Below are 24,434 nucleotides of genomic sequence, written 5' to 3'. Positions count from 1 at the left end.
GTCCCCTTCAAACTTTTTTTTTTCTACACGTAAAGCCTAAATAAATATTTTTTAATGAATATATCAATAAAGTTGTATATCCTATTTATGTTGTTTTGGCCAAAAGATATAAAGACATGAGAAGAGATATTGACGAGTTGTTTCGCGTTTTATCTCATTTACTTGAATGATAAGGAAAAATAGTTAAAATTATCAATTTATAAAGAATATAATTTCTTTTAAGTTTTGGAATATGGCTACCTACTTGTTTTAAAGGAAATTTACATTCCTACAAAAAGGGGTTGATGGGGAATCCAGATACCCTAGCATCTGATTCTTTAGTGTGATTTGCAACCAAACATGGAAATCTTTTAACATTCTAATAAATCCTAAAACATTACCCTGTCACATTAAAGTAAAGACGAAAGTGTATGTATTATTGATTAATAGTTGTCCTCAAGCAAAATTTCTAGTTTTGCTTATGAGATGATTTGAACCATGGACTTTCCCATTAGAAACACTAGAAAATGTCATTATATATAATTATTATTTTGTACCAGTTAAGTTACAGTACTCTTAGCTAAGGTGCATCAAGATGGTCTTTGGTCTTAACAAAAACTAGGCATCTTCATTTGTATGTGTGTGAAACTTCTATGTGGAGATTTAAATCCCGATCCTTATACTCCTATCTCACAAATACTTATATTTATAGAAAGACCATCATGTCACGAGTACTTCTTAGCCTTTCCCACCATACCTTCTTGGCCTTTCCCACATATGCCCTTCTTAAAGCCCCCAAGGGGCCAAGAGTTATCACATTTGTTTGACGCAAACTCTTATAGTTGAGGGCAATCTTGTCTTTTCAAAACAACAAAACGGTTGGAATGTACCGTAAAAATCCACCTCAAAGCGATCTGTCTTCCCCGCTATATCAGGACAATTAATTGCACTAGGTAAAAAAGGCTTTTAAGTTTTAACTAATAAAAACTATAACCTTAATCTTGGGATGTTCTTGTTTTCAAATACCATCCAGCCTGTATTATCATTTTTGTTCTTTTAAGGTCCATCAAAATTTGTATACATCTTTATTAAAAAAAAAAAAATTGCATATCTCTTAAATTCAATCTCAGGCTTGGCAATTTATTTCAAAGTCTTTTTGGGTGCGTGGCCTTCTTCTAATGATTATGCAATTTCAATTCATGTAAGGCTTTCGCAATTTTCAGTTCATATCTAATAATGTTCATGTATTCAAAGTTTTCAATTTTTTGAATGCCTTTTTTGTTTGTAATATTAACCATGTTGTTCTTCCTTAGTTTGATTAATGTTAATGTTGCATTTTATATTTCGCAAAATTGGATGATACATATTACACTCTTATTATTCTAGCCAAATTCAAAGCAATAGTATCAATTGTGTTTTGGCTGTAGAAATATGCATATGATATTGCATTCTTTGATAGATTGTAAATGTTTCTCTGTGTCGTTGGTAATTGAAGGAAGAATTTGTGCTACAGCAACTTATGCCTGGGGATATCACAAGGCATTTGACAGTTTCATTTATCCATTTTTTGATATGTAGTTTGAATTATTCGACTCTATTGAAGACGTGTATTTGTTCTTTTGTAGAATTGTCCAATTGTCTCTGATCTTAGTCTTGAATTCTATATAAACGTTCTCAATCATTTACAAATTTTTAGTTTTATATGTTCAAAATGACTTCTTTTTTAAAAATAAAGTGGAAATTTTATAATTATGATCCTTTCCAAGAACTCCAAGGGTGCCAGGAGGTTTGAATATAATTATCTTCATAATTTGGATAAAAATTCTTAATCAAATTATAATATTGGACTTGAAAACTCAAAAGTAATTGACTTTTCTGCTGCTATTATATATGTCTCAATTCTGCATGACGTTAATTTCAAATGATTTTGCAGCTAAGTTCCAAAGGAAGAGATGGTCAATATCCGCATGAAAGATCGCCAAAAGGTTCCTCTAGATTCTTCGAGGAAGGAGGTGGGAGAGATCGACACCAGGGCACCTTTCCAATCTGTCAAAGCTGCTGTTAGTCTATTTGGTGAAGTAGCTGTCTCTAGGGACAAATCTGCTGTCAAGAAGTCAAAACTTTCTTCAGAGGTACATATGGTTATTCCATTGCCAAGCCACATTGTTAGAGATTGAACACCAGGACTATTTGTTATTATTAGTGAATTAGAGGCTAGGGTCCATTGCCTGTGATGCAAAGATAGTGCAATAGCCACCGATGATTTTCTGGAATATGTCTTAATGAATACCCAAATAACCTTTAATCTAAACTATAAAGTTGCAATGCTTGAGTGACAATGATGGTGAACATAAGATATGATGATGTCTCTTTTATGTAGCATCTTTGTCTAATGTCATAAAGATGTGACCTTTTTCTTCCTTATTTGCCAGAATGTACTGGACAAGGAGACACAACTTCTATTGGCCCAGAATGAACTAAACGAGATTAAGCAACATCTGGTGAAGACACAATGTGCAAAAACTCGGGCACTTACAGAGCTTGAAAAGGCTAAGAGAACAGTGCAAGATTTGACCACCAAGCTCAAATCTGTAAATGAGTCCAAGCAATCGGCAATTGAAGCTGCAGAAGCTGTGAAGAATAAATCCAAGAACCTTGAAGTGGAAAAATCAAGAAATGCCATTGGATGTGAAGCTTGGAAACAAGAACTGGATTATGCAAGAAAGGAGTACACAACCATTGTTACTGAACTTGATTCTGCAAAGCAAGAGCTCAACAAAATTCGGCAGGATTTTGATGCTGCCTTAGAAGCAAAATTGGCTGCATTCCAACAAGGAGCAGAAGCTAAGCGTTCTGTAAACATTAACACAAAAAAGGCTAGGGAGCTTTCAAAGGAAATTGCAGCAATGCAATCATCAATTCAACTTCTAAAGCATGCCACCCCACACGCCCAACAAGAACACTCAAAGATTGTGGCAGAAAAGGATGCCTGCATAGAATCATTCAAATCTGCCAAGAGAGAAGTAGAGAAAAAAGTGTTGTCCTTGAAAAAAGAGGTTAATCCTGAATCAGATAGAAATTTAGAGGCTAAGTTTGCAGAAACAAGTGCAGAGATTGAAGTCCTGCAAGAGGAGATGAAGAAGGCACATGCTTCTGAAATGGATAGTGTGAGAGTTGTAACCTCAGAGCTCAACAAATCCACAAAGACACTGCAGAAACTTGCTGAAGAAGAAAGCTCTCTTCGAAAATCAGTGAGTTCCCTTCGGCTGGAACTGGAGGATGTGAAGAAAGAGCAGGCTGAATTGAAGGAGAAGGAAGTGGCAGAAGAATCCTTAGCTGCTAAACTGAATACTGAAGTACAGAATAGCAAGGCAGTGGCAGAACTGAAACTCCAGCAGCTATTATCAGAAGCTGAAAATGCTGAACGGGAAGCAGAAGAGATGAAGAGAAATGCTAATGAGCTGAGGCAAGAAGCTGAAGCCACCACAATTGCATCAGAGGAAGCAGAGAAAATACTAGAACTCGCCTTGAGAGAGGCTGAGGAAGCAAAGGCAGCTGAAAAGAGAGCCCTTGATGAGATGAGGATTTTATCTGAGAAAAAGAATACTCTTCACTCTTTGAACTCAGATTCTGCTCCCACGATCAAGTTGTCATTGAAGCGGTTTGACTCCTTGAGTAGGAAAGCCCAGGAGTCAATAAATTTGGCTGAAAAGCAAGAGCTAGCTGCCATGGCTCAGTTAGAAGCAATCAATGCAAGTAAAAATGAAGCAGATAGAAAGTTGGAGGCCAATTTGAAAGAAATTGATGAAATGAAGACAGCAACCAAGATAGCTCTGACAAAAGCAGAAATGGCAGAATCAGCAAAAACAATGGTCGAGGGTGAACTACGGAGGTGGCGACAACAAGAAAAAATTGGGAGTTCTGAAGCTTCTTCTTCTTTTAAAGAGGATTCAGGGAGGTTGTCAGGGTCAACCCCCCTACTGCTTTAGGATTGTAAAAGCAACACCTGCTAGAGAGATCAGGATGAACCAAGAGAAAATATGTGCTTTGCAAGATCACGTTTGCTCAGTCTCAATGACACTTTTGCATTTGAAGATAAACTAGAATTACTGGAGCTCCTCATTTCCCAGATGAGGCAACCATGTTAGTTATGTGTCTTCCCCAAAAAAATTGTGCAAATTTGAGAGATTCAAAAACAGGGAAAAAAATATTGAACCCTGACATTGTGTAGCCAAAAATCCTTCATAGTAATTTCTTGGATTCTCAGTAGCAATAGCTAAATGTTTAACAAATTATGTAGGTGTTCCCTAATGGATCATCAGGTTTGTCAATACAGAACTAAAGAAATGAATATAACAGGGAAAAAGAGACGTATATAGTTTACACATATTTCACATTTTGAGATATGTTCTTCAATGGCCGTTTATGAAGTCAGTAAATCAATAGCAACCATGGATTCATGGCTGTTGAAAGCATTCGGTAATCCAAAGGACAGAATGGAACCGGACCGGACAAGGGGCCAGTAGGGGCCAAACCATTTGATAATCTCCCATTCTCAGAACCGGTCAACGCAAAGCACTCCATGGTCATTTGTATTGGTAAAAGAAATTGCTTTCAACAAAAACTTGACTTTTTAAATATAAAAAACGAATTTTCAAACAATTAATTATTAGCCAGCAGCCAAAACAATGAAGTAAATCAAACCAATAGTTAACAGTCAAAGCTACAAACTGCTAATTTCTGAAACAGATTCTTCTGCCCTAGTAATATTAGACTTAAATCTGTGCAAACTACAAATGCAATTCTCTAGAGAATTGTCAGGCTGAGGGTATCTTATAAACTGATTATCCAGCCAATATGTCAAGTTACATACACCATATAGATTTTCCCATTGGAATTCATTTTGGGATAACATAAGCCACTATTATTACATTTATATGGTATAACTAGAATGGTGGATCAGGAAGACCATATGCCTTCTACCACAGCTCCAAAAACGTGAATGGGCATTCATCAAGGCTTTTCACTTGTATCACTGCAAATGATGAAAGAAATTGAGCTACATAATTTCAATCATTGTTAATCTTGAGCCCATTTAGCGAGCCAGATATCCCGTTCCCATTCCCAAACTTGTGTAACTCAGATTCTATGGTTTTAGCAATCTCCGTTCCTTCTGCAACAGGTTCAGGCAGATCCACGTGAAAGGAACCATGTTTTATGGGCGCAACAGGTTCACGTTTTGAAGCTTGCTGCTTTATGTAGTTGTAGAGCTGTTGATGGAAGTGATGGTCCAAGGAATAGCAATTTTCATATCCATTCTCTGAATGCCGAGATGATCCAGAGCCTTCATTTCTACAGAAATGTGGGAGAGAAGCATAATCCATTATCTACATCAAACACAAAAACCAACAAGATTAGTCATCTGAAACAAGAGAACAGCAGACTGAAAACCATTCAACAGTTATTCTGCATATTCAGTATTCACTTGAGTTCAAGTGGTAAGGAAACATAGAACTTTTGCCATTGCATCCTTAATCCGTAGCCAGTATTTTTAACACATCTTTCAACAAGTACTTGACATCAGAAGAGGAATACAGGAGGCTTGGTTATTGACTGAAACAGAGCAAAAGGCTGAAACTCCAGCATCCATGAATAGGAGAATATTCCACCCCATCCCATGGCCTAAAACGATAATGCTACTTAAACATTGATATGCAAGCTATCCAATATCTGAACAAAGCTTTGCTAACATCAGCAAAGATACTGGGTCAAAACTACTAGTTATTATAAGAGTATTCCAATAATGATCTCTGGGACACCATGACCATGAAATCCATATCTGCGTATTCTATATACAACAACCATGCCTTTGCAAATTTTTTGGAGTTGGCTAGATTTTTTTGGTTGACTCTTTGTTATATTGCCACGTAAGTTTTGGAATCCTACATTTTTTCACATCATCATTATAATATATATTTTTTTCAATTGATTTTTTGAATATGTGAGTTTAAAGAAATAAAATTCAGTGTTTTAGTAGAATAAAAAGCAACCTAACACTAAACATTCTGATTAAATTACATTTGGCCTTTGCTAAACAAATATTTCTGATTCAATTATATTGCATCTTTTATTAAAATTCTGTAATTTGACTTTTAATTCATTAATATATTTAAATAAATACCATTTTATCAACTTTCCTGTGTATCACATGGGTTAGCAACTAAATGTATTAAAGACGGAGGAACACTGACAATTACAGTCAGTGGTGAAAGAAGCTATACATAAGCATCCAAATGATATCTAAGTCAAGTATTACAAAAGATTTTGGATAATGGGGGCAGACCTTCAAGAGCTCATCTCGTCCACAACCTGGCAAGACCTGAACTTTTTTCCTTGTCCTTTCTTGCAAAAGTGGCTTGACAACCTGCTAATAGTTAAAGTTACATTGTTACCATACCAAAAAGGTTTGTCCAGGAAAAAGAAGATGAAGAAGAAAATGGAAGGCATTTACTCCTAAATGAGCTTAACATATAAACAAGCGCTCAAATTGAACCAATGCATCAAGGGGAAACACTGGTTTATAGCAAACCAGAATATTAAATTGTATCTATCAACAACATCGAGGCTTACCTTCCAACATGCTGTAAATATATACGGAACATTTACAATGTAATATGTATTTGTCTTCTCTGGGTAGTTCAAGTCATCAATAGTCGATATAATTGTCAATAACTGCAAGAGCAGAAAACACAAGACCAAGTAAATGTTACATGGCTTTAAAAGTTTATACACTACAAAGCTCAACAGAAAAAGTGCAGTGGTTCTTCTCTTAGGGATAGTTAGTTACTTAAAATTTGTTGTTTCAGTATGCCCGAAGCCAAAAAGCATTTGCTTAATGCTGAGCTTTCTGAAGGTACATATGAGTATCAGAACATACATTCATATTACCAATAGGGCAAAACTTAGGTAGAATTCTATAGGTGTTACTTATCAAAATAAAAATAAAAAAGAATTCTTTAGGTGTTGTACCTTAGGTTCTCAATTAAATTCAAACAAATCGCTAATTGAATTTAATTGTCCTTGAGAAAAATAGCAATTTCACGTTGCCTTGATCAATGCTGCCATGTGTTTGAATTTAATTGGCAACCTAAAGTACAGTATTTAAGGAATTATACCTAATATTTTCCCTTACCAATAAATGATGTGCTGATTGTGCTCTTTGAGTAGCCACATCATCCTTTGAATTATTTTTTTCCCCATTTGATGTTACACAGAAACTTATTATGGAGTGCTAATCATATGTTGCTTGTCTTAGAGTTCAACAATCATACTTTCCACTCATAAATTCTCTAAGTGTTTAATTTCCTTCTTGTGTACTCTGATTAATGTATCTTGAGAATGTCCAAAAATCATTGAATGTAGGTCAAAAATTCAAAGTAGATTAATAATGTGTAAGGCTTGGTTACAAATCCGTCCCATCCAAGTACAGGAGTAATGTAGTAACTATTTTTGTTTTTGATACTAATAGAAAAACATTATAAGTATCTAAATAAAACAAATATATATATCATAATTTATGGGTGTAATAAGAAGATTGTTCAAAAAGTTAAATGGGTCAGCAGGGAAGAAAATACATAAAACTTCAACAGTGGCAAGTTATTATACCTTAATCTGACTCAGTGCTGAAAGCTTTAGGCCAGTCATGTCCAAAACTTTTACACAAGTGGTAATAGGCCGCCCATATTTTTTAGATGCAGAAGGCTACAAAGGCAGTTTATGTATGAATCAACACAGTGACTTAATATTTTTATAATGCAAAATGCTATAACAGAATATAGAGGCTAAAATACTTATAAAAAAAAATAGCATAGAGGCTAAAACAGCAACAGAAGAAATTTCTAAGAGATTCCAAACTTTCATGCTCACCAAAATTACACGGTCCCGATATTCATTGATTTGAATGTGTGACTGCACATAGTAGTGTACCTGTAAAATAAAAAAGGAACATAAATAAAAATACATTATTAAGACCAGGCAGTAGAAATTGTAGTCTCATATTAGAACTGGTATCAATGAAACGTAAATAAGGAATTTTATCATAATACTTACAGATGCTTTGTCAAACGTGCTGAGCCCAACACCAATTGCAAAGACAGGCAGTCCCTGGAGAGTAATAAGACAAGAACATGTGAGAGTAATGCAATTATGATCATTACTTTGAATTAGGTGATCCCCATGGAGCAACATATTGCAGTATTTAATACATAAACACTATGCTAGCTAAAGAATAAAGAATGTAAATGCTGTAAACAATATAATTTTTTGGTTGAGAATGAGAACCTCTTTTGAGTAACCTGACAGTCCTATAAGCTGTGAATCACGCACTGCTCTGTACAGCTCAGTAGGGCCTATGGGTTTCTGTATAAAGAAACAGCATCCACATGAGAAACAAAAGAATTCATTGGCAATGGCCAATACTATGCTTATAGTTTTTTTTTTTTTTTTTTTTTGAACAAAACCACTAAGCTAACACAATCGTTGACACCAAAAAAAAAAAAAGGCTGTGTATAATGTGTTTCTTGGGGGGTGTGTGCGTGTGTGTGCTCGTGAGTTGATGTCCAACTAATGATAAGAAACATTAGTGCTACGGGAAATTGGTTTGGCAAACAAGACTCAGATATTTGGAACATGGTGCCAGCTTGTTTGATGTGGCTTGTTTAGAAAGAGCGGAATAGGCATACTTTTGAAGACATGGAGAGCCACTTGGATCAATTGAAAACTTTGTTTGCTCAGACTCTTTGACTGGTCCCAGATTTGGGGTTCACACAATGTTCTTCTAATTTAGAGTTTCAAGTTTTACTTAGATTTTCCTTTTGAGACTTTTGTACTTTTTGGACACTTTATGTTCATCATTGTGAACATAAAGTATATTTGATTTTTAATACAATTGCAATACTTAAAAATAAAAATAAATAATAGTGCTTGGAGTCTAACAACTTGACAGTCCAGCTGCCCTAACATGATTTTCATCCATAACATGGGAAATTATAGATAGTGGTTTTCTACATACTGGCCAGATCAAGAAGCCACTGCTATGCCAATAGATTAAAGGATATAACATCCAAATGTGGCCTCTATAATTCTAGAACTATGATGGCCCACCCATGGTAGCTTCAATAACCATATTGGTCATATAGGCACTCAGACTAGGTAGCCACAAAAGTTAATGATAAATTTAGTTTATGAATAAAAGCAAAAATTACCAGAAATTGGTTCACAAGGTAAATTGCAGACAAGGGATTAATACATTTTACATCACGCCAAAGATTTTTTACTTTTTATCAATCACACAATATGACATTGGGTACCACCTTGCCTTAAACAAAAAGAACAGAAAGGATTCTAAGAGCTGATGTCTAACTTGATATCTCAAATTAATCAAAGATCTTACGAAAATGATCAGTTGATATAATATATTTGGAAAAATAATCAGCAATTAAACATCCCTGGATAAATTATGAGCTTCAAGAAAATGTGACACCTTAAGCAGAAAAAAATACAAACTTACTGCTAAGATGTTGTCAATCTCATTCTGTACCCTCCAGTTTAAACTGTCCAACAACTGGAACATCATACAAGCATAAAGTATGTCAACAATTAAAACAAGAATCATAGTTGAATGTTTCAATAACGTAATTGTAAAGATTTGCAAAAGTTTTCAACCAAAGACTAATATCTAACCATTTTGTGGGCTTTGGGAACATTCCACTCCCTTGCTTTTAGGAAACGTGCTAGATTTTCAGTTGGATACCCTTGATGAACATTCTGCAGATAAAGAGATAATTGTTACATCCATTCAATAAACACAAATATCAATTAATTTAGATTAGGAGCATAGCATGAAGTGAGGCTCAAAGCAAGCATCTCTTACCTACAAACTACACTAAATTTTTCACCAACTGCATGAAAAGATAAGGAACAAAATGAAGAAAACTTCTTCCATCCCCACCAACCCTTAAAGACAAACTATCTCCATAAATAATGGAGGCCTAAATGCAAAAAATACCCCCGAGGGTTTGGGTCTATTTCAAAAACACCCCCTAGAGTATAATTCTTCCTTATAACTCCCTAGGGTTTTCATATCTGCCAAATTAACCCTTGGGACTAACTTTCATTAGCTCTTACGGAAAAATTACTAGAGCATCATATATCAGTGCTGCAAATCAGTTGGTGAGGCTTCTTAATGTGGTCATGTGATATTTCCGTCCATGAGAGCTAACAAAAGTTAGTTCCAAAGGTCAATTTGGTGAATATGATAACCTCAGGGAGTTATAAAGAAAAATTGAAACCCTGGGGGGTGTTTTTGCAACTGACCCAAACCCTTGGGTGTGTTTTTGCATTTTGGACAATAATTTATTCCAAAATATTCGGTAGTGAAAAATCTGATGTAGACCATTATGTATTTTACACTGGGGATTTAACAAGTTATTTAGTGATTGATTGGACAAGTTTATTGTGAATTAATCCACACATATAGATAATTCAACCACAGTTATCAATTACAAAATCTAAACGCAGTAAATATAATGAAAGGAGATGGTCTAGTGGTTCCCAAGCCTCATGAGATCCTATGTTCAAAATTCTTAGCCAGCATCTTGGGCCAAATCCTAAAGGAATTACTCTCTGTAATTACCTACTGTGTGTGGGACTGGGGAACTATACATACCTGGAGGAATATTTAGGTGCTCGGTGAATTCTGGACACCACGTTAGCAAGAAAACAAAAAAGTAATAGGACACATATTTGGTAACAAAGCAGAAAACCAGTGAAGAACATCTTCAATGTAAAAAAACACTCCAGGGATTCAATTCTGCAGAAAATTCACAATAGAAAAAGCAGTTACAAATAGTCTATTCACAAAACCTTTGCACTAGAATCTGCTGCAACCTCTGAAACGACTTGTTTGCCTGCCTACTGCAACAACCATAGAACCTCTAGAATCTTCCAAAGTCAAAATCCTCCACAAACAAACCTCATCTACATGAACCAGAACCCTTGAAACTCCAAGGACCTCCTTAAAGATTTGATGGAGTGGACTCACTGTAAAAGCTCTCGGATTTTCAAAACAACCTCTAAATCACTTTCTTTGGGATCACAAGATGAGTGTGTAGAATATAAAGGCTTTTCAGTCTTGCTGAAGGAAGATAAAGGCAAAGGTTTTGTGTTTCTATGGGTGTAGCAGCACTTTTCTCTATTTAAGCCCATACAAGGCATGGTTTTTATAGGTGTACAAGCAGGTCATGAAAGCCCTTATGAAAGTAGAAACAGAATTATGATCAACGCAATCTCGCTCAAGCAAGCCTCAAGCGAGTGACGGGCTATGCTTTAATGTTCGAGTGAAATTCTCAGTTTTCAATTCTCTTGAGATCTTCAAGGCAGCTTAGGACTAACTTTTACAATAAATGAAATACATCCAAATATTTGAATACAACCTTTGTAATGGAATTAGCCAACACTTAAAAACCTAACAAGTAGAAATCAGCAATCACTCTAACGGAAAGTACAGTGTTTGTTTTCCCTCAATTGAGAAGATATAATGACCTTGTCCAGTGGGTGGAGTCTAGATACTTTGATGCAGGCAACATGCTATCATTTCTAACTTCACCCTCCAAACTTGCCCAACATTGGATACGAGAATCAAGAATTCTTGACACCGTTAAGAAAAGCTTGTGAACTGTTGCACTTTTTTAGAGAAATACCATTTAAAATGAATGAGATTTACCAAATTGGCAGCCAAACACCACATTAAATGACAACCCATGGAATATTTCCAGGAACTACTTTTTTGATGACCAAATATTGTAGAATATGCCAAATCCTGTGGACAACCATCATAGCTGACAAAATCTTTGAGGCATTGTGGTAAGGGCATAGCATAACCACTTCCATTGAGTCTTACACAGTCCACAAAGCAGACCTTATGCCTTGTCAAGTACTCTTTGCTCATATCACATTCTGGGAATGGTCACACATTTCCTCCAGGTTTTATTCTCCTTGATCACCCCCATAAAACATGAAATGAATTGGTCAAATGGGAATGTGTGGTAATTGAATCTTATCTAACTCCACAAGAATAATTTATTGTAGTTATGACTCTGAAGAAAGAGAAGCAATGAACTTCAGCTTGTGAATTCAAATCACACTGTGGTGCCAGGAATTAATTCATATTAGACCCTTGTTCTGAATGACATCACATTCAGTTCACCGCACAAAAAAGAGCTGGTAGGCACCAAGAAGACCCAGTTGCCAGATCAAACCATTCAATCAGCCAACCAACTATTAAGATAATTCAGGATCAAACACTATTGCTCACAAAATTCACCCAAAAAAAGAAAAAAATTTCTAGCTTTCATTTTTGCTCAATTGCAACTAGAAAGTTACTAAACAAAATACACAAAAATATCAAATTTAAAAATAAAAATAAAAAATACAGGAAAAGAGGGGAAATGCAAACCTGATATGATTTCTTCAATGGCTCCTCAACTGCCATTATTCAAAAAAAAAAAAAAATTAATGCAAAAGAATAGCATTAAAAAAAATTTAAAAATAAAAAATAAAAAAAGGAATCTTTAAATGAAAAAGAGAAAGTAAGAGCAGGAAGTTGGGTGAAGCAGAGACCTTGATCTATTAGTGCTTGCAACTGCCTGATCACTTCCTGAGAAGCAATACCCATTTCTTCTCTTCCACAAATTTGCACAAATGCCAAATGCACACCCCCAAAAAAATCACTACTTTTCAAGCTCTCTTTCTCTCTCTATTTCTCTCTATCTTCTTTGACTCTTTTTGGATTTTTTTTTTTTTTTTTTTTTTTTACTTGAGCTTGGTGATATACAGAGGCAACTTACCAGCTAAAAAGTACACTACAACTAAAAAAAAAAAAAACTAGAGAGAGAGAGAGAGAGGTCAACAAAGGCGGGCCTACAAGACAGTCACCCCACTTTCACTCTCTACCTAGAAATTGAAGCTCGCTCTCTCTCTCTCTCTCTCTCTCTCTGTGAAATAAATTGATAACATTATTTTTTCTTTTTCTTTTTCTTTTTTTGCTTTTGCTTTTGCTTATATGTAGTTTAAAGTTAAACTAGTTATGTTGTTTTTCTGTTATCTTACAGATGAAAAAGCAGAACAAGTTTCTATGCTTCCTAGATAACTTTCATTTGCTGCGTGCGCTGGTTTTTTTTTTTTTTTTTTTTTTTTTTTTTTTTTTTTTTTTTTTTTTTTTTTTTTCAATTAAACCTTGTGATTGTAGTTGTGTTTGGTTCAATGACAATTTTATTTACAAACATTTTGTTTCATCGCATGTCTCTACAGATCAAATCGTTCTCCTCTCAACTATCAAATTATCAACAAATAAAAAAATACAAATATTTTATTGTTATATTTATCACCATAAAGTTTAGATTCAAATGGAACTCTTCTATGCATAATCCATATTATCTAATTTTATGTTATATATTATTTTCATTAACCAAAGTTTAGATTTAAATGAAACTAGATTACGTCCTTATTAATTGATTTTTATATTTTATTTTCAACAAAAAATAATTTTTGTGATTTGATCCAATCACAATTTAGTTCAACAAATTCTTTCAATTACTACATTTGGTTCCTAAGGTTTAGAACTTTGGATTAAAATAAAATCATTATAAGTACTTTATTTTAATCCAAACTTTTGGGTTGAAACATAACAATTGAAAGTTTATAAAATAAATTGTGACAGTATCAAATCACGTAGAGATAAATTATAACTCTCTCTTTTCTTATAAAATCTAACTAAATATAAAAAGATAAATATTTTAAACCTAGAACAGCCAAAATTTGTTTGCATTAACTTATTTTTATTGGTTTATTTTATTTAAAAATACAATTTTTCTTTTTCTTTTTTGGTTTTTCTTTTTAAAGAAGAGAATGGGAGTTGGTTAAAAAGGGTAGGTGCCAATAGGTAAGCCCATTGCCAATAAGATGTATAAATTAAATTTAACAAAATGGGATTTTAAAGAGGGTAAACAATTGACTGAAAATAAAAACTTGAGTTTTAGTTAAAACTAGGGGTGGCAAAATCAACCCAAATTCATTTACCCACCCAATTAAACCCAATTAACATTAATATTTATTAGGTTTTAATTGGGTACCCAATTAGATCCAATTATTATCCAACTATGATTTCTACAAATCACCTAACTCTAAAATGCCCCAAAACCACTAAAATTACCAAAATACCCCCTCAAACTAAAAAATGACCAAAAATACACCTAAACCTAAAAATGACCAAAATACCCCTAAAGTCTGAAAAAGACCAAAATACCCCCTTAAACCTAAGAAAAAGACCAAAATACCCTTAAACCTAAAAAATGACCAAAATAAAGTACTTGTTTAATGATATATTTGTTTTAACTTAAAACAAATATATCATTAAACAAGTACTTTATTTTTTTGAGAAAGATTAAACAAGTACTTTAGGTTAAAAGGTTGACTCCAACCAAACTACATCACATAAAAATAAGGTTTTGTCGCTTGATCCTTCATTTTATACATGCTTAGTTGGTTAATCTTTAAATTTATTTATTAATAATAACCCGTTAAGCTTGCCTTTTTTTTCTTTTTATATTTTTTTTAGATGGATACATTTAGTTACCGCTTAGCACTTGCTTGGGAGAACTTATTTTTAATTAGCCTGTTAAAGTTTAAAAAATAAATAAATAATTAGAAATTTATTTTTATAACTAAAAAAAAAATCAAAATTTTGTACCAAACTAAATAAAGTGAATAAATTGAAAATAAATTCTCACAAATCAATTTTTAATATTCTCTTTTCTTTTCTTTTCTTTTTTTTTTTTTGGAAGAATATTTAATATTCTTTTTTTGAAAAAAAAAAAAAAAAAAAAGAGGGTCACACGCGTGTGATCATTGACCCAACCCACTTAAACCCGCTATTGATGGTGTAGGACATCCCTGAGCACGTTAGGGCTATTGGCATCATGGCACAACATTTTTTTGAAGCACACAACTCAAACCTGACAACTCTTGAACTTGTAGATGTGATCAAGTCCAGAACTCCTATCAACACGCACCACCAAAGTATTTGGACGGTGCATTTACCCTAGCAGTGGTCCTTCGTCGGTAGATCTCTTTCTGCACTTCATTTCAACGTTTCTTTCGCTTTGGAATATACTTTCTCCTTAGAGACAAAGAAAATCGAGTGGCCTTAGAGTATTCAGCTAGAACCCTCTTAAAAGCCTAAGAACATAGCCACGAATGACCGACTCTTTATTCTTCTTATGTTGTTCTTTTCCTATATGGGTCCGCCATTCTGAGTCTTTGTTTTTTATTCTTTTGTACATAGTGAACTTTTTTGAGAAACTTGTACATAGTGAACTAATTGTAAATTATTTTAAGTTTGAATCTCAGATCCATGATCAGTATTAAATTGCAAAACAAGCCTTTCAATTTATGTTAGACTAATGCATCCGTACATTATTGGGGTTCCCTTTTCCATTCTGTTATTGCTAAATTCAATTATCTCGCTAGTATTTCTGTACCAACACCTAAATATAGGTAAGACTTGAATTTTACATAAGGAAAGTGTCATTGCACAACATTTTTATAATAAATTCTAAGTAGTAAATTCACTACAAAAATTGGAGCTATCCTGGCATTTTTAAAACAAATTCTAATTAGTAACAGCATTGTTACTAATTTTAATTTGAACTTAGCCCCAAAATTACTTTTTTACCAATCAAACTACTAGTAAAAATCTTAATGTTATAAAAATATTGTGGACATCATATTTCTCTTTATAAAATGGGTAGGTGGATGTCATTAGCACCCTAATTTATTGTTGATAGCCTACTTTATCTCCTTTTCGACCTTGCCTTACTTTGAAGGTTAAGGGTTTGTTTGGTATGTGAGTTCAGGTACCAGTTTTTAAAATGATGTGCAAACTATCATTTAAAAAGTGTTGTGAAAATACACCAAAAATTTATTGGTATTTTGATTTGATGATAAAAAGTTATCATCAAAAACGAACATCATAGGTTAAAACTCTCTAAAAAAAAAAAAAGTAATCATAATGCAAAAAAAAAAAAAAAAAATCTATTTTGTATCATATTTTAATTTTAATAACATTTTTTTTTCATAAGTGAACAAAATACAATTGTGTGTTTGGTATGCGTGTATTTTTTTTATATTAAAAAATGGTAACTATCTAGCATGTTCAATACATTCATTAATATTTATTAGAAAAGAGAAAAATTCTCACACTATTTCTGTTTACTCTGTTCTTCCTCTTCAAACACCCCCCCCCCTCCCCATGTTGGAATACTAAACTCATACAATACCACTAAATTATTATCATTGGAACTTTTTTTTTTTTTAGAAATAATTAGAACATGCTGCTAATTAATCTCACAACTCAAACCATTTTCCCTAAACTCTCAAACATTTTGTGCGTGAAGAGGTGTCAATTTAGCTATAAGGCTTTGACTCGTTGGAACCTTATTTTAAAGAATCTTGACGTAAAAATGGAGAAAATATCTTTTATGACAGACATACCAAGTAAGTCATTTAACAAGATCATAAATAAATGTTATATAATTTAATTTTATATTAATTGTTTGTTCTACCAACCATTCACATGGTTTTCACAATTCACTCATTGTCATTGGCTTAATTGTTACCAGAGATATTTTACAAAAATATGATATGTATAATGTTGATATATGATTTACTATCACTATGTATGGTATATGTACAATTATTTTTATCGGTAAATCAATCTTTGAACTTAAGATCATGATCACCATTCATCTCAAGACTCGAGGTGTTTTGAGTTTTTTTTTTTTTAAATAAACAAGAGGTGTCAGTTAAATGTCATCGCCATTTGCTTTTTTTTCCTCCATGAATAGGTCATATTGGCATGTACAGGTATACATCTAGTTGAATAGGTTATATTGACAGAAGAAAAAGTCAAAGAAACCAAAACTCACAATAACTTCTTTACAAAGTGTGAAATATCAGACAGAAGGCATTACAAATTTGGCTTTGTTTTGCTTTTGCAAGAATACTTTTCCCAAAAGTATGAGAACCCCATTACTTTAGGCATTAGACCATAATGCATCTTTTTTCTACGGAGAAACTTCGTCGAACACTCAGCTCTCAGCATTGTCATTCAATGGTCTTTGTAATGTAACACATGGAAAGGAGAATGAAAAAGTGTCATCACAGTTTGGTGTCCAGCGTAGTACCCAATTAGTGACATTATGGTCCTGTATTCCAAATTTCCCACGCTTTGTGGACCACGTAGATATTTCTGGAATGCAATAAATTCCAATGTGCTTTACAAGTTACAACGCGTTATACAGTTGCATTAAAGTTGTATCTCCAATATGAAGACTATGGATCGATATGGAATTCCAATGTTACTTCAACTTATGGGTGTGAACTGCATGTGAATGAGTTTTAGTCAAGCTGAGCCTTGCTTTGTTCAAAGCCCAACTTTGTCTTTAAGTGGGAAAAGATTGAAAAGAATGCGAGCTAGGCATGCTATTTATGACTTGCAAGCCTAGCTAGCTAACTGTGCTTGAATTATTCGGCTTCTTAATATATCTTAGTTAATGGCCCAAGCGAGCGGAACAATTAATTTGACCAAATTTAGTCATAGTTTGATGGGTTTGCTCGTGAAGAGTTGGGCTGATCATTTACACCAATACAGTTGAACCTTCCCCAGTCCCCAGTATATATAAATGAGTCCCTTACATTACATACTTTGAAAATTGAAAGTCAAGTTGTGGAAGCTCACAATATTCAAGTTAAATACGCCATCTTGGAGTGTGACTCGTCGAACTCTAGAATCAGGTCAGAGTCAAATTTTGACACACAATTTTTATGCACCTGGTCTTATTAGAAACACATCATTCCTTGTGTGTGTTTGTTTTTTTCATATAGACTTTAGTTGGACCTTAAAAAATCATCGGTGTTTTAATTAATCAGTCCGAGTACAAACGAGAAGCATCTAGTTCAATAACAAAATAACTTCAGGAAATGAATCAGAATAAACGAAAAGTTCTACAATCTAGTTGCATCCTTATTCGGATGAAGTATCAGCACAATGATTAGTTTCATAAGAAAATATACTTCAAACTAAAATTGATCAAACTTGTTGAGAAAAAAGATGGCTCACGAGAACTCTAGGTGGCGCATGCATGGTGGTTCGTGAGGCATGTGGAAACACTAGTTGGGACGTGTGTGAGCTTGGAATTGACTTTGGTTTGAGTCGTTTGGCTGATATCTTTGGATAAGAGAAAAGTGAAGATCTGTGTTGTCGAGCAAGTTGGTCTGGGAATTGGGGTGGCATTGTTGAACAGGAATGTGTACTAGTTTGAGGGTAACGCTGTTGAACAGCAATGTGCAAGGTTGTATAGTGATGATAAACATTGACTATTAAAGGCTACAAGAACGTGGCTGATACCATGTTGAGAATAAATAGAGAAAGAGAGAAATATCGTGAGTAAAGCCCTTGTGAATTATATATTTTCTACACAATGAGCTATATATAGGTTAATGAGTGAATGTAATGACAAATGGATATTGGATAATCAGTGGGTGATAGTCCTAGTGGGGGAGATCGGAGATTGACCAATTGATAATTGCTAAGCAAGAATGCGAGATCGGTCTAGCAAAAATGAGTTGTGGTGTTAGCATAGAGACATTGCCCTCACCAAACTTAATAAAATAAAATGAATAAGAAGAGTAAAAAGAAAAACTAAAACAGTGGGAATTAGAGAAGAAAATTTGAAAGTTTGAAGTTGTGGTGGGCGAACAAAGCCAAACCTAAAAAAATATATATATATATATATATATAAATATTTTTTTTTTTTTCCTAAAGGATCAATCGGCTTGACCACGGGTTAACCCGACTCAACCTATTTTATTTTTTTACCGGATCAAGTTCAAGTTGATCCATATCTTTATGAGTTAAAAAAAATTAAAAAAAAAAAAACCCTTATTTGTATCCATTTTGATCATCTGGATCAGGATGGATTAATAGGCCCGGTCCAATATTATCATATCTATGCCCACCTTACCTTGGTTTAGAGTTTAGATAAACATTTAAGATTTTTTTTTTTTTTTTTTTTTCTGAGAAAGAATAAACATCTAAGAACTTGATTGAAGGGCGTGAACTACCATGGCTTTTGTGTGTTTGTTTCTCAAAAAAAAAATGGTAAATTGTAAATTATACCCCTAAAGTTTAGGAGTGATTGAATTTTACATCCTGAAATTTCAGAATTTAAATTTTACCTCCTAAAATTTGGTGTGTTTGGATTTTACACTCTAATGTTTCATAACTTAGATTTTACCTCCTAAAGTTTATGGTTGTTTGGATTTTACACTCTCAAATTCTGAAACTTTAAAGTGTAATACCCCAAAACTTTAGAAAATAAAATCCAAACACTTCAAAATATAAGGAGTAAAATCCAAAATCTGAAATGTCAAGATATAAAATCCAAACATCATCAAATTTTAGAGGATAAAATCCAAATTCTAAAATTTTAAGGTGTAAAATTCAATTACCCCAAACTTTAGGGGTATAATTTACAATTAAAAAAAAAGCCGTGAACTCAATTTTCTTTTTCCTCCGATTTGTTTATTCACGTACAATATAGTCTTAATAAAAGACCAAAAGTCTTAATTCTTTATGGAGTGCAGAAAACAAATAATAATAATAAAATCTCCTGAACGAGTGACATTGAAGCTGCCAAGAATAAAACAAAAATATCCATCGAATATCAAAAAAATACTTCATGTTTCTTTTTTTCTTTTTTTGTGAGAACTACATTTGACTTTGAATATATATTTTTCCCAATAGCCGCGTTTCCTTCACATCTATTGGATATTCCATTCGTGGTTCATGTACAAAAATATATAATAACGATAATGTATTATTATTTCCTCTCACTCCAATAATTATGTTAGACGACAATAGAAAATTCTCTCAAAAGTGTGATCATTGTTCACACCTCAGATAGTAAGATCAGAATTCAATAAATTGTACCTTCCCATACCAAGAATATAATAATAATAATGAGATTATTAATATTAATTAGATTTCTTGATAGCTTCATCACCATAAAATTCTTAAAATTCTATTAATTTATATTGTCAAATAAATGAAATATATTTCACAGATGGGTGAACATTTAATTACCATTTCTATTCAAATTATTTCCAAAATATATCAAAAAAATTAAAATTATTTCCCATATAAGAGAAATCATTGTAGCTCATTAATCATTTTCCCTTTTACCTCATTTCTCCAATCTTACTGTTCTGGTTCTTCGGAGAACATCTTTTTGAGGATATCAGCGAACTTGTTCTCACTCTTCTAGGCGTACTCCACACTAAAGGTCTGGAATTTCGACTCCACCTTTTGCGCCCAAGTTCTGTAAGTTGCCAGGCTTTGCTCTCTTAGTGCAAAGCATCCCTTACCTAAGAGACCACAAGGTTGGAGTCTCCTAAAACCCTCATATGTTTTACTCTCATGCTAAGTGCTATGACCAATCCAGTCAAGTATGCCTCGTACTCACTAGTATTGTTTGAACAAGAAAACCTAAGCTTGAAAGATAATGATATGGTATCCCCATCTTTGCAGCTTAGCACAATTCCCAGTCCGTTTGAAGTCGTCGTTGCTGACCCATCAAACTTCATTGTCCTCTTCTTTCTTAGGAACTCTGCCACTGCCACTTCCCCGGAGATCTCCTTACTTAGTAAACATTCTTCTTTCCCTGTGAACTAGGCTAGCATATCTGCTATGACTTGGCTTTTGACAGCCTTGGGGGTCCTAAGGCCAATGTCACATTGAGAGAGCAAGACCGGCCACGGTGCTATCCTTCCCGTTAGGAGAGGCTAATGAAGGAGTGCTTTTATGGGATGTCACTTGGTTACCAAGAGGATCTGGTGGGCTAAGAAGTATTGGTTTAGCCTTTGAGAAGTGTAGATAACCACTAGACATGCTCTTTCCATCCTAGGGTACCTGGTTTTTGTATCTTTCAACATCCTACTTACGTAAAACATGGGTTGCTCATTCCTATCATCATCTTCCTGTGCTAGCAAGGCTCCTATAGCCTTGAAATTTGATGTTAGATATAGCAACAGGGGTCGCCCATGTACCGGTGCTTGTAGGGTAGGAAGATGATTCATGATCTGCTGGATCCTTTGAAAGACTTCCTACTGTTCAGTTCCCCAAATGAACTCAACCCTCTTTTTCAACAATTTGGATAAACTACTTGTGATCGAAGCTAATCCTGGCACAAACCTCCTGATGTAGGAGACCCTCCCCAAGAAACTCTGGAACTCTTTATCTGTAGTAGGCCTTCTCATTGTTGCGATGGCTATAGTTTTGACTGGATCTACACTTAAGCCTCTGCAGTGTACTAGGAACCCAATAAATTTTCTAGTAGATACTCCAAATGCATACTTCATGGGGTTCATGCGTAGTTTGTACTTCCTGCAGCTTTCAAAAACTTGTTCAAGTATCTGGAAGTGTCCTGCTCTAGTCTTTGACTTTACCACAATATCATCCACATAATCTTCCATTCCCCTATGCATTATATCATGGAAGATAGCTGTCATGGTTCGCTAGTATGTGACCCTTGCATTTTTAAGGCCAAAGAGCATCACGGTATAATAAAAATTTCTGATTTGTGTCCTAAATGCTGTCTTCTCTGCATCTTTAGCAGCCATGTGGATTTGGTTGTACCCACTATATCCAACCATAAATGAAAACATAGAGTTTCCTGCAGCTGAATCTACGTGGAGGTCAACGTTAGACAAAGGGAATTCATCTTTTGGACATGCTTTGTTTAGATTGCAAAAATCCACACAACACCGAATTTGGCCATTCTTTTTCTTCATGGGTACTATGTTGGAGAGCCATTTGGGATGCTAGATAGGCTTGATAAACCAGCTGCTAACAGCTTCTTGACCTCCTGAGTTATCTGAGCCTCTATATCAATGTGAAAGACTCTGGCTGGTTGGACGACTGGTGTGACTCCCGGGTCTACATTGAGAGAATGGACCACCAGCCCTGGATCTAGACCAAGCATCTCATCATATGTCCAAGCGAACACATCCACATATTTTTGAGTAATGCCACTAATTACTCCTTCTCCTGTGCTGTCAACTAACCACTAATAAAAACAGGCTTCTGGGATCCCAGCTTAGCCCCCAAGTTTACCTTTTCCAATTCTTCCTCAGGCTGAATTTGTGCTTCCTTGACTAGGTCCTCTAGGATTTCTTCTTGAGCCATCATACAATCTAGTGGCCCGGGACCCTCCTACACGAAGCATTTAGGCCTCGCGCACCTTTATAAATGATAAACTAGCCTTTCTCCAGGCTCCCATACTACCACGCATTCTTTGGATCCTGAGGAGTTGGTTTTCGTCCTTTGCCTTTTTCTGTCCAGGAGGTTCCTCAAGTCATGGGTACCTCCTTCTTCTTCTTTTTCCAAGATAGGTGCTCCTGGGGTCCCCGGCATAAGGCTTTCATCATCTGGTTCCAACTCGTCATAAAACATTGTCTCCATAAAGTTTACTTTTCCTTGATTGAAAGGATTAGGGTTGGCAGGGATTTTTATGGGCCTCCCATTCAATCTCCCTTTAATACATTAATAGTACGTGGAAGGAATAAGACGATGCTTATGGAACCATGGGTGTTCCAACAGAACATGGTAAGAAACTTTCAAGTTAATCACATGAAATCTGGTCAGGGCTACTATTGGCCTACCCTTAAGGCTAACTGCACATATCCTTCAGTTGATTCTGCTGATCCTCCAAATCCTATTATCTCTATGGGAGCTCTCAAGATCCTCCTGCCAGTCAGGCCCACAGTTTTAAGGGTATTCAGGGCTATGAAGTTGAGTGGTGCCCCTGTATCTACCGATGCTCTTCTAATTTGGACACCGTTTATGGTGGCCATTAGATAAAGGGGTCTACGATGATATGGATGTTCAACCTCTATGTTCTCATCAGTGAAGGTTATTGCATTGGTTGTCTCCAAGTAAGCTCGGCTAGCATGGGATTCTACTGTGAACATTTCATTCCCAAATCTGCTGCTATACTTATGAGGGACTTTGTGACCATCCTTCTTGCTTCTGGCCTAAATCCCAATTGGTTGAATAGTGATCTGAACTTAGGATTCTTATAAAGGGTCCTGACTGTGCTTGGATGGAAAGATCCTTCAGATTCTTCTGCTTCTACCGGGTTCCCATGGATCACTACAGCCACCACTCCCTTTCCCTTATGGTTGGGTAAAGGGTTACACTTCGGGTTCCTTTACACTTCGGGTTCCTTTTGAGTGAGCTCCAGGATACCCTCCCTAAACTTCTTGTAAAAAAGCCTATGGAGGGTCCAACAGTCCTTGATAGAGTGCTTGACATAGTTATGAATCCTACAAAACAAAATACTCTTTCTTTCTTCTTCAGTTGGTGGCCTGGATACAATAAATGGCCTAACAATTCCATCTCCAATCCATTTATCCAAAACATGATTCATTTCTTCTGCAGTACATGGGATCACAAGTGGATCCTTGGCAATTTTTCCTTCAGGTTTCTTCCTTTTTTCTCCTATTGAAGCTATCATGGCCCGGGGTACTGGCACTTTATTTGTCCTCACAGTCAGCGCGATCCTCCTAGTTCTTTGCAGCAAGTCAATAAACTGGGTTATGCATAGATTTTCAAGCTTAAGCCTGTAATCAAAGATTATGTTGGATATGTAGGTCTCCACGAGCTCCTTTTCTTCATAATCCCCATAACAGTCTAGAGAAACATCTTCAAACCTTTTGATGAATTAGACAGGATCCTCTCTAGGCCTTTGCTTTACCATCTGAAGGCTTTGGAAGGTGACCATGTCTTCGCCTGGATAGCATTTTGCACAGAACATTTCCATCATCTCTTCTCAGGTTTTAATGGACCCAGACCTCAAGTTGGTATACCATGTATATGTTCTGTCTATTAGGGACTTAGCGAACTCTCTTAGGCACAGCTCCTTATCTCCTGCGTAAGGGCCCATAGTGTGAACGAATCTACTCACGTGTTCCAGAACACTTCCATTTCTTCTATCAAAAGGATGGAACTTTGGGGGTTCGTATCCCTTAAGGTAAGACTTGCCAAGAAGTTCTGGTGGGAATGGGGGATCTCGAGAAAATTGCTTGGGGATCCTCGAGAACTTTTCCCTTTCTTGTTCCAGAAAGGCATTGACATCTGCTAGCGTGAGGTACTAGGGGTTAGCTCCCCCTCCTACCATTGACCCTCCCTTTAGTTGGGCTCTATCCTAGTTGACCACAGGGGGGCGTTATCCTTGATTTCTTGGGTCCTACCCTTTTTGAGGAGGTGGATCTCTTTCCGC

At 35.1% G+C, this 24,434-nt stretch overlaps 2 protein-coding genes across 3 annotated transcripts; one reads left to right on the top strand and one right to left on the bottom strand.

Moving 5' to 3' along the window:
* The first annotated feature begins 996 nt into the window (after nucleotides 1-996).
* Nucleotides 997-4,335, top strand: LOC115992129 (WEB family protein At1g12150-like). Its single transcript, XM_031116203.1, has 3 exons — nucleotides 997-1,180; nucleotides 1,913-2,111; nucleotides 2,412-4,335. The coding sequence occupies exons 2-3, from the start codon at nucleotides 1,932-1,934 to the stop codon at nucleotides 3,966-3,968; spliced, it is 1,737 nt and encodes a 578-aa protein (XP_030972063.1). The 5' UTR covers nucleotides 997-1,180; nucleotides 1,913-1,931; the 3' UTR covers nucleotides 3,969-4,335.
* Nucleotides 4,336-4,673: 338 nt separating this feature from the next.
* Nucleotides 4,674-12,832, bottom strand: LOC115991530 (phosphatidylinositol/phosphatidylcholine transfer protein SFH2-like). Of its 2 annotated transcripts, XM_031115282.1 has the most exons (11): nucleotides 12,658-12,832; nucleotides 12,494-12,522; nucleotides 9,721-9,804; nucleotides 9,548-9,601; nucleotides 8,320-8,397; nucleotides 8,089-8,142; nucleotides 7,906-7,965; nucleotides 7,645-7,740; nucleotides 6,610-6,711; nucleotides 6,323-6,403; nucleotides 4,674-5,366 (listed from the first exon to the last, which is right to left on the bottom strand). In XM_031115282.1, exons 1-11 carry the CDS (start codon nucleotides 12,710-12,712, stop codon nucleotides 5,049-5,051), a joined length of 1,011 nt encoding a protein of 336 aa, XP_030971142.1. In that variant the 5' UTR covers nucleotides 12,713-12,832; the 3' UTR covers nucleotides 4,674-5,048. The 2 variants fall into 2 exon arrangements, with proteins under 2 accessions (XP_030971142.1, XP_030971144.1); XM_031115284.1 differs by lacking the exons at nucleotides 12,494-12,522; nucleotides 12,658-12,832 and adding an exon at nucleotides 10,903-12,384.
* Between the last annotated feature and the right edge of the window lie 11,602 nt (nucleotides 12,833-24,434).

Source organism: Quercus lobata, chromosome 5 (assembly GCF_001633185.2).
Source record: "Quercus lobata isolate SW786 chromosome 5, ValleyOak3.0 Primary Assembly, whole genome shotgun sequence".
NCBI lineage: Eukaryota > Viridiplantae > Streptophyta > Magnoliopsida > Fagales > Fagaceae > Quercus > Quercus lobata.
The sequence above is the reverse complement of the archived record's forward strand: the minus strand, read 5'-3'. Positions and strand labels throughout refer to the sequence as shown.

Bases quoted from the DNA above. Each gene is read 5' to 3' on its own strand.
- LOC115992129 (XM_031116203.1), top strand. From the start codon at position 1,932: ATGGTCAATATCCGCATGAAAGATCGCCAAAAGGTTCCTCTAGATTCT. The intron at 2,112-2,411 runs GTACATATGGTT...CTTATTTGCCAG, and splicing joins AGTCAAAACTTTCTTCAGAG to AATGTACTGGACAAGGAGAC.
- LOC115991530 (XM_031115282.1), bottom strand. From the start codon at position 12,712: ATGGGTATTGCTTCTCAGGAAGTGATCAGGCAGTTGCAAGCACTAATA. The intron at 9,602-9,720 runs GTTAGATATTAG...ATGATGTTCCAG, and splicing joins TTCCCAAAGCCCACAAAATG to TTGTTGGACAGTTTAAACTG. The intron at 6,712-7,644 runs GTATAATAACTT...CTGCTCTTGCAG, and splicing joins CAGCACTGAGTCAGATTAAG to TTATTGACAATTATATCGAC.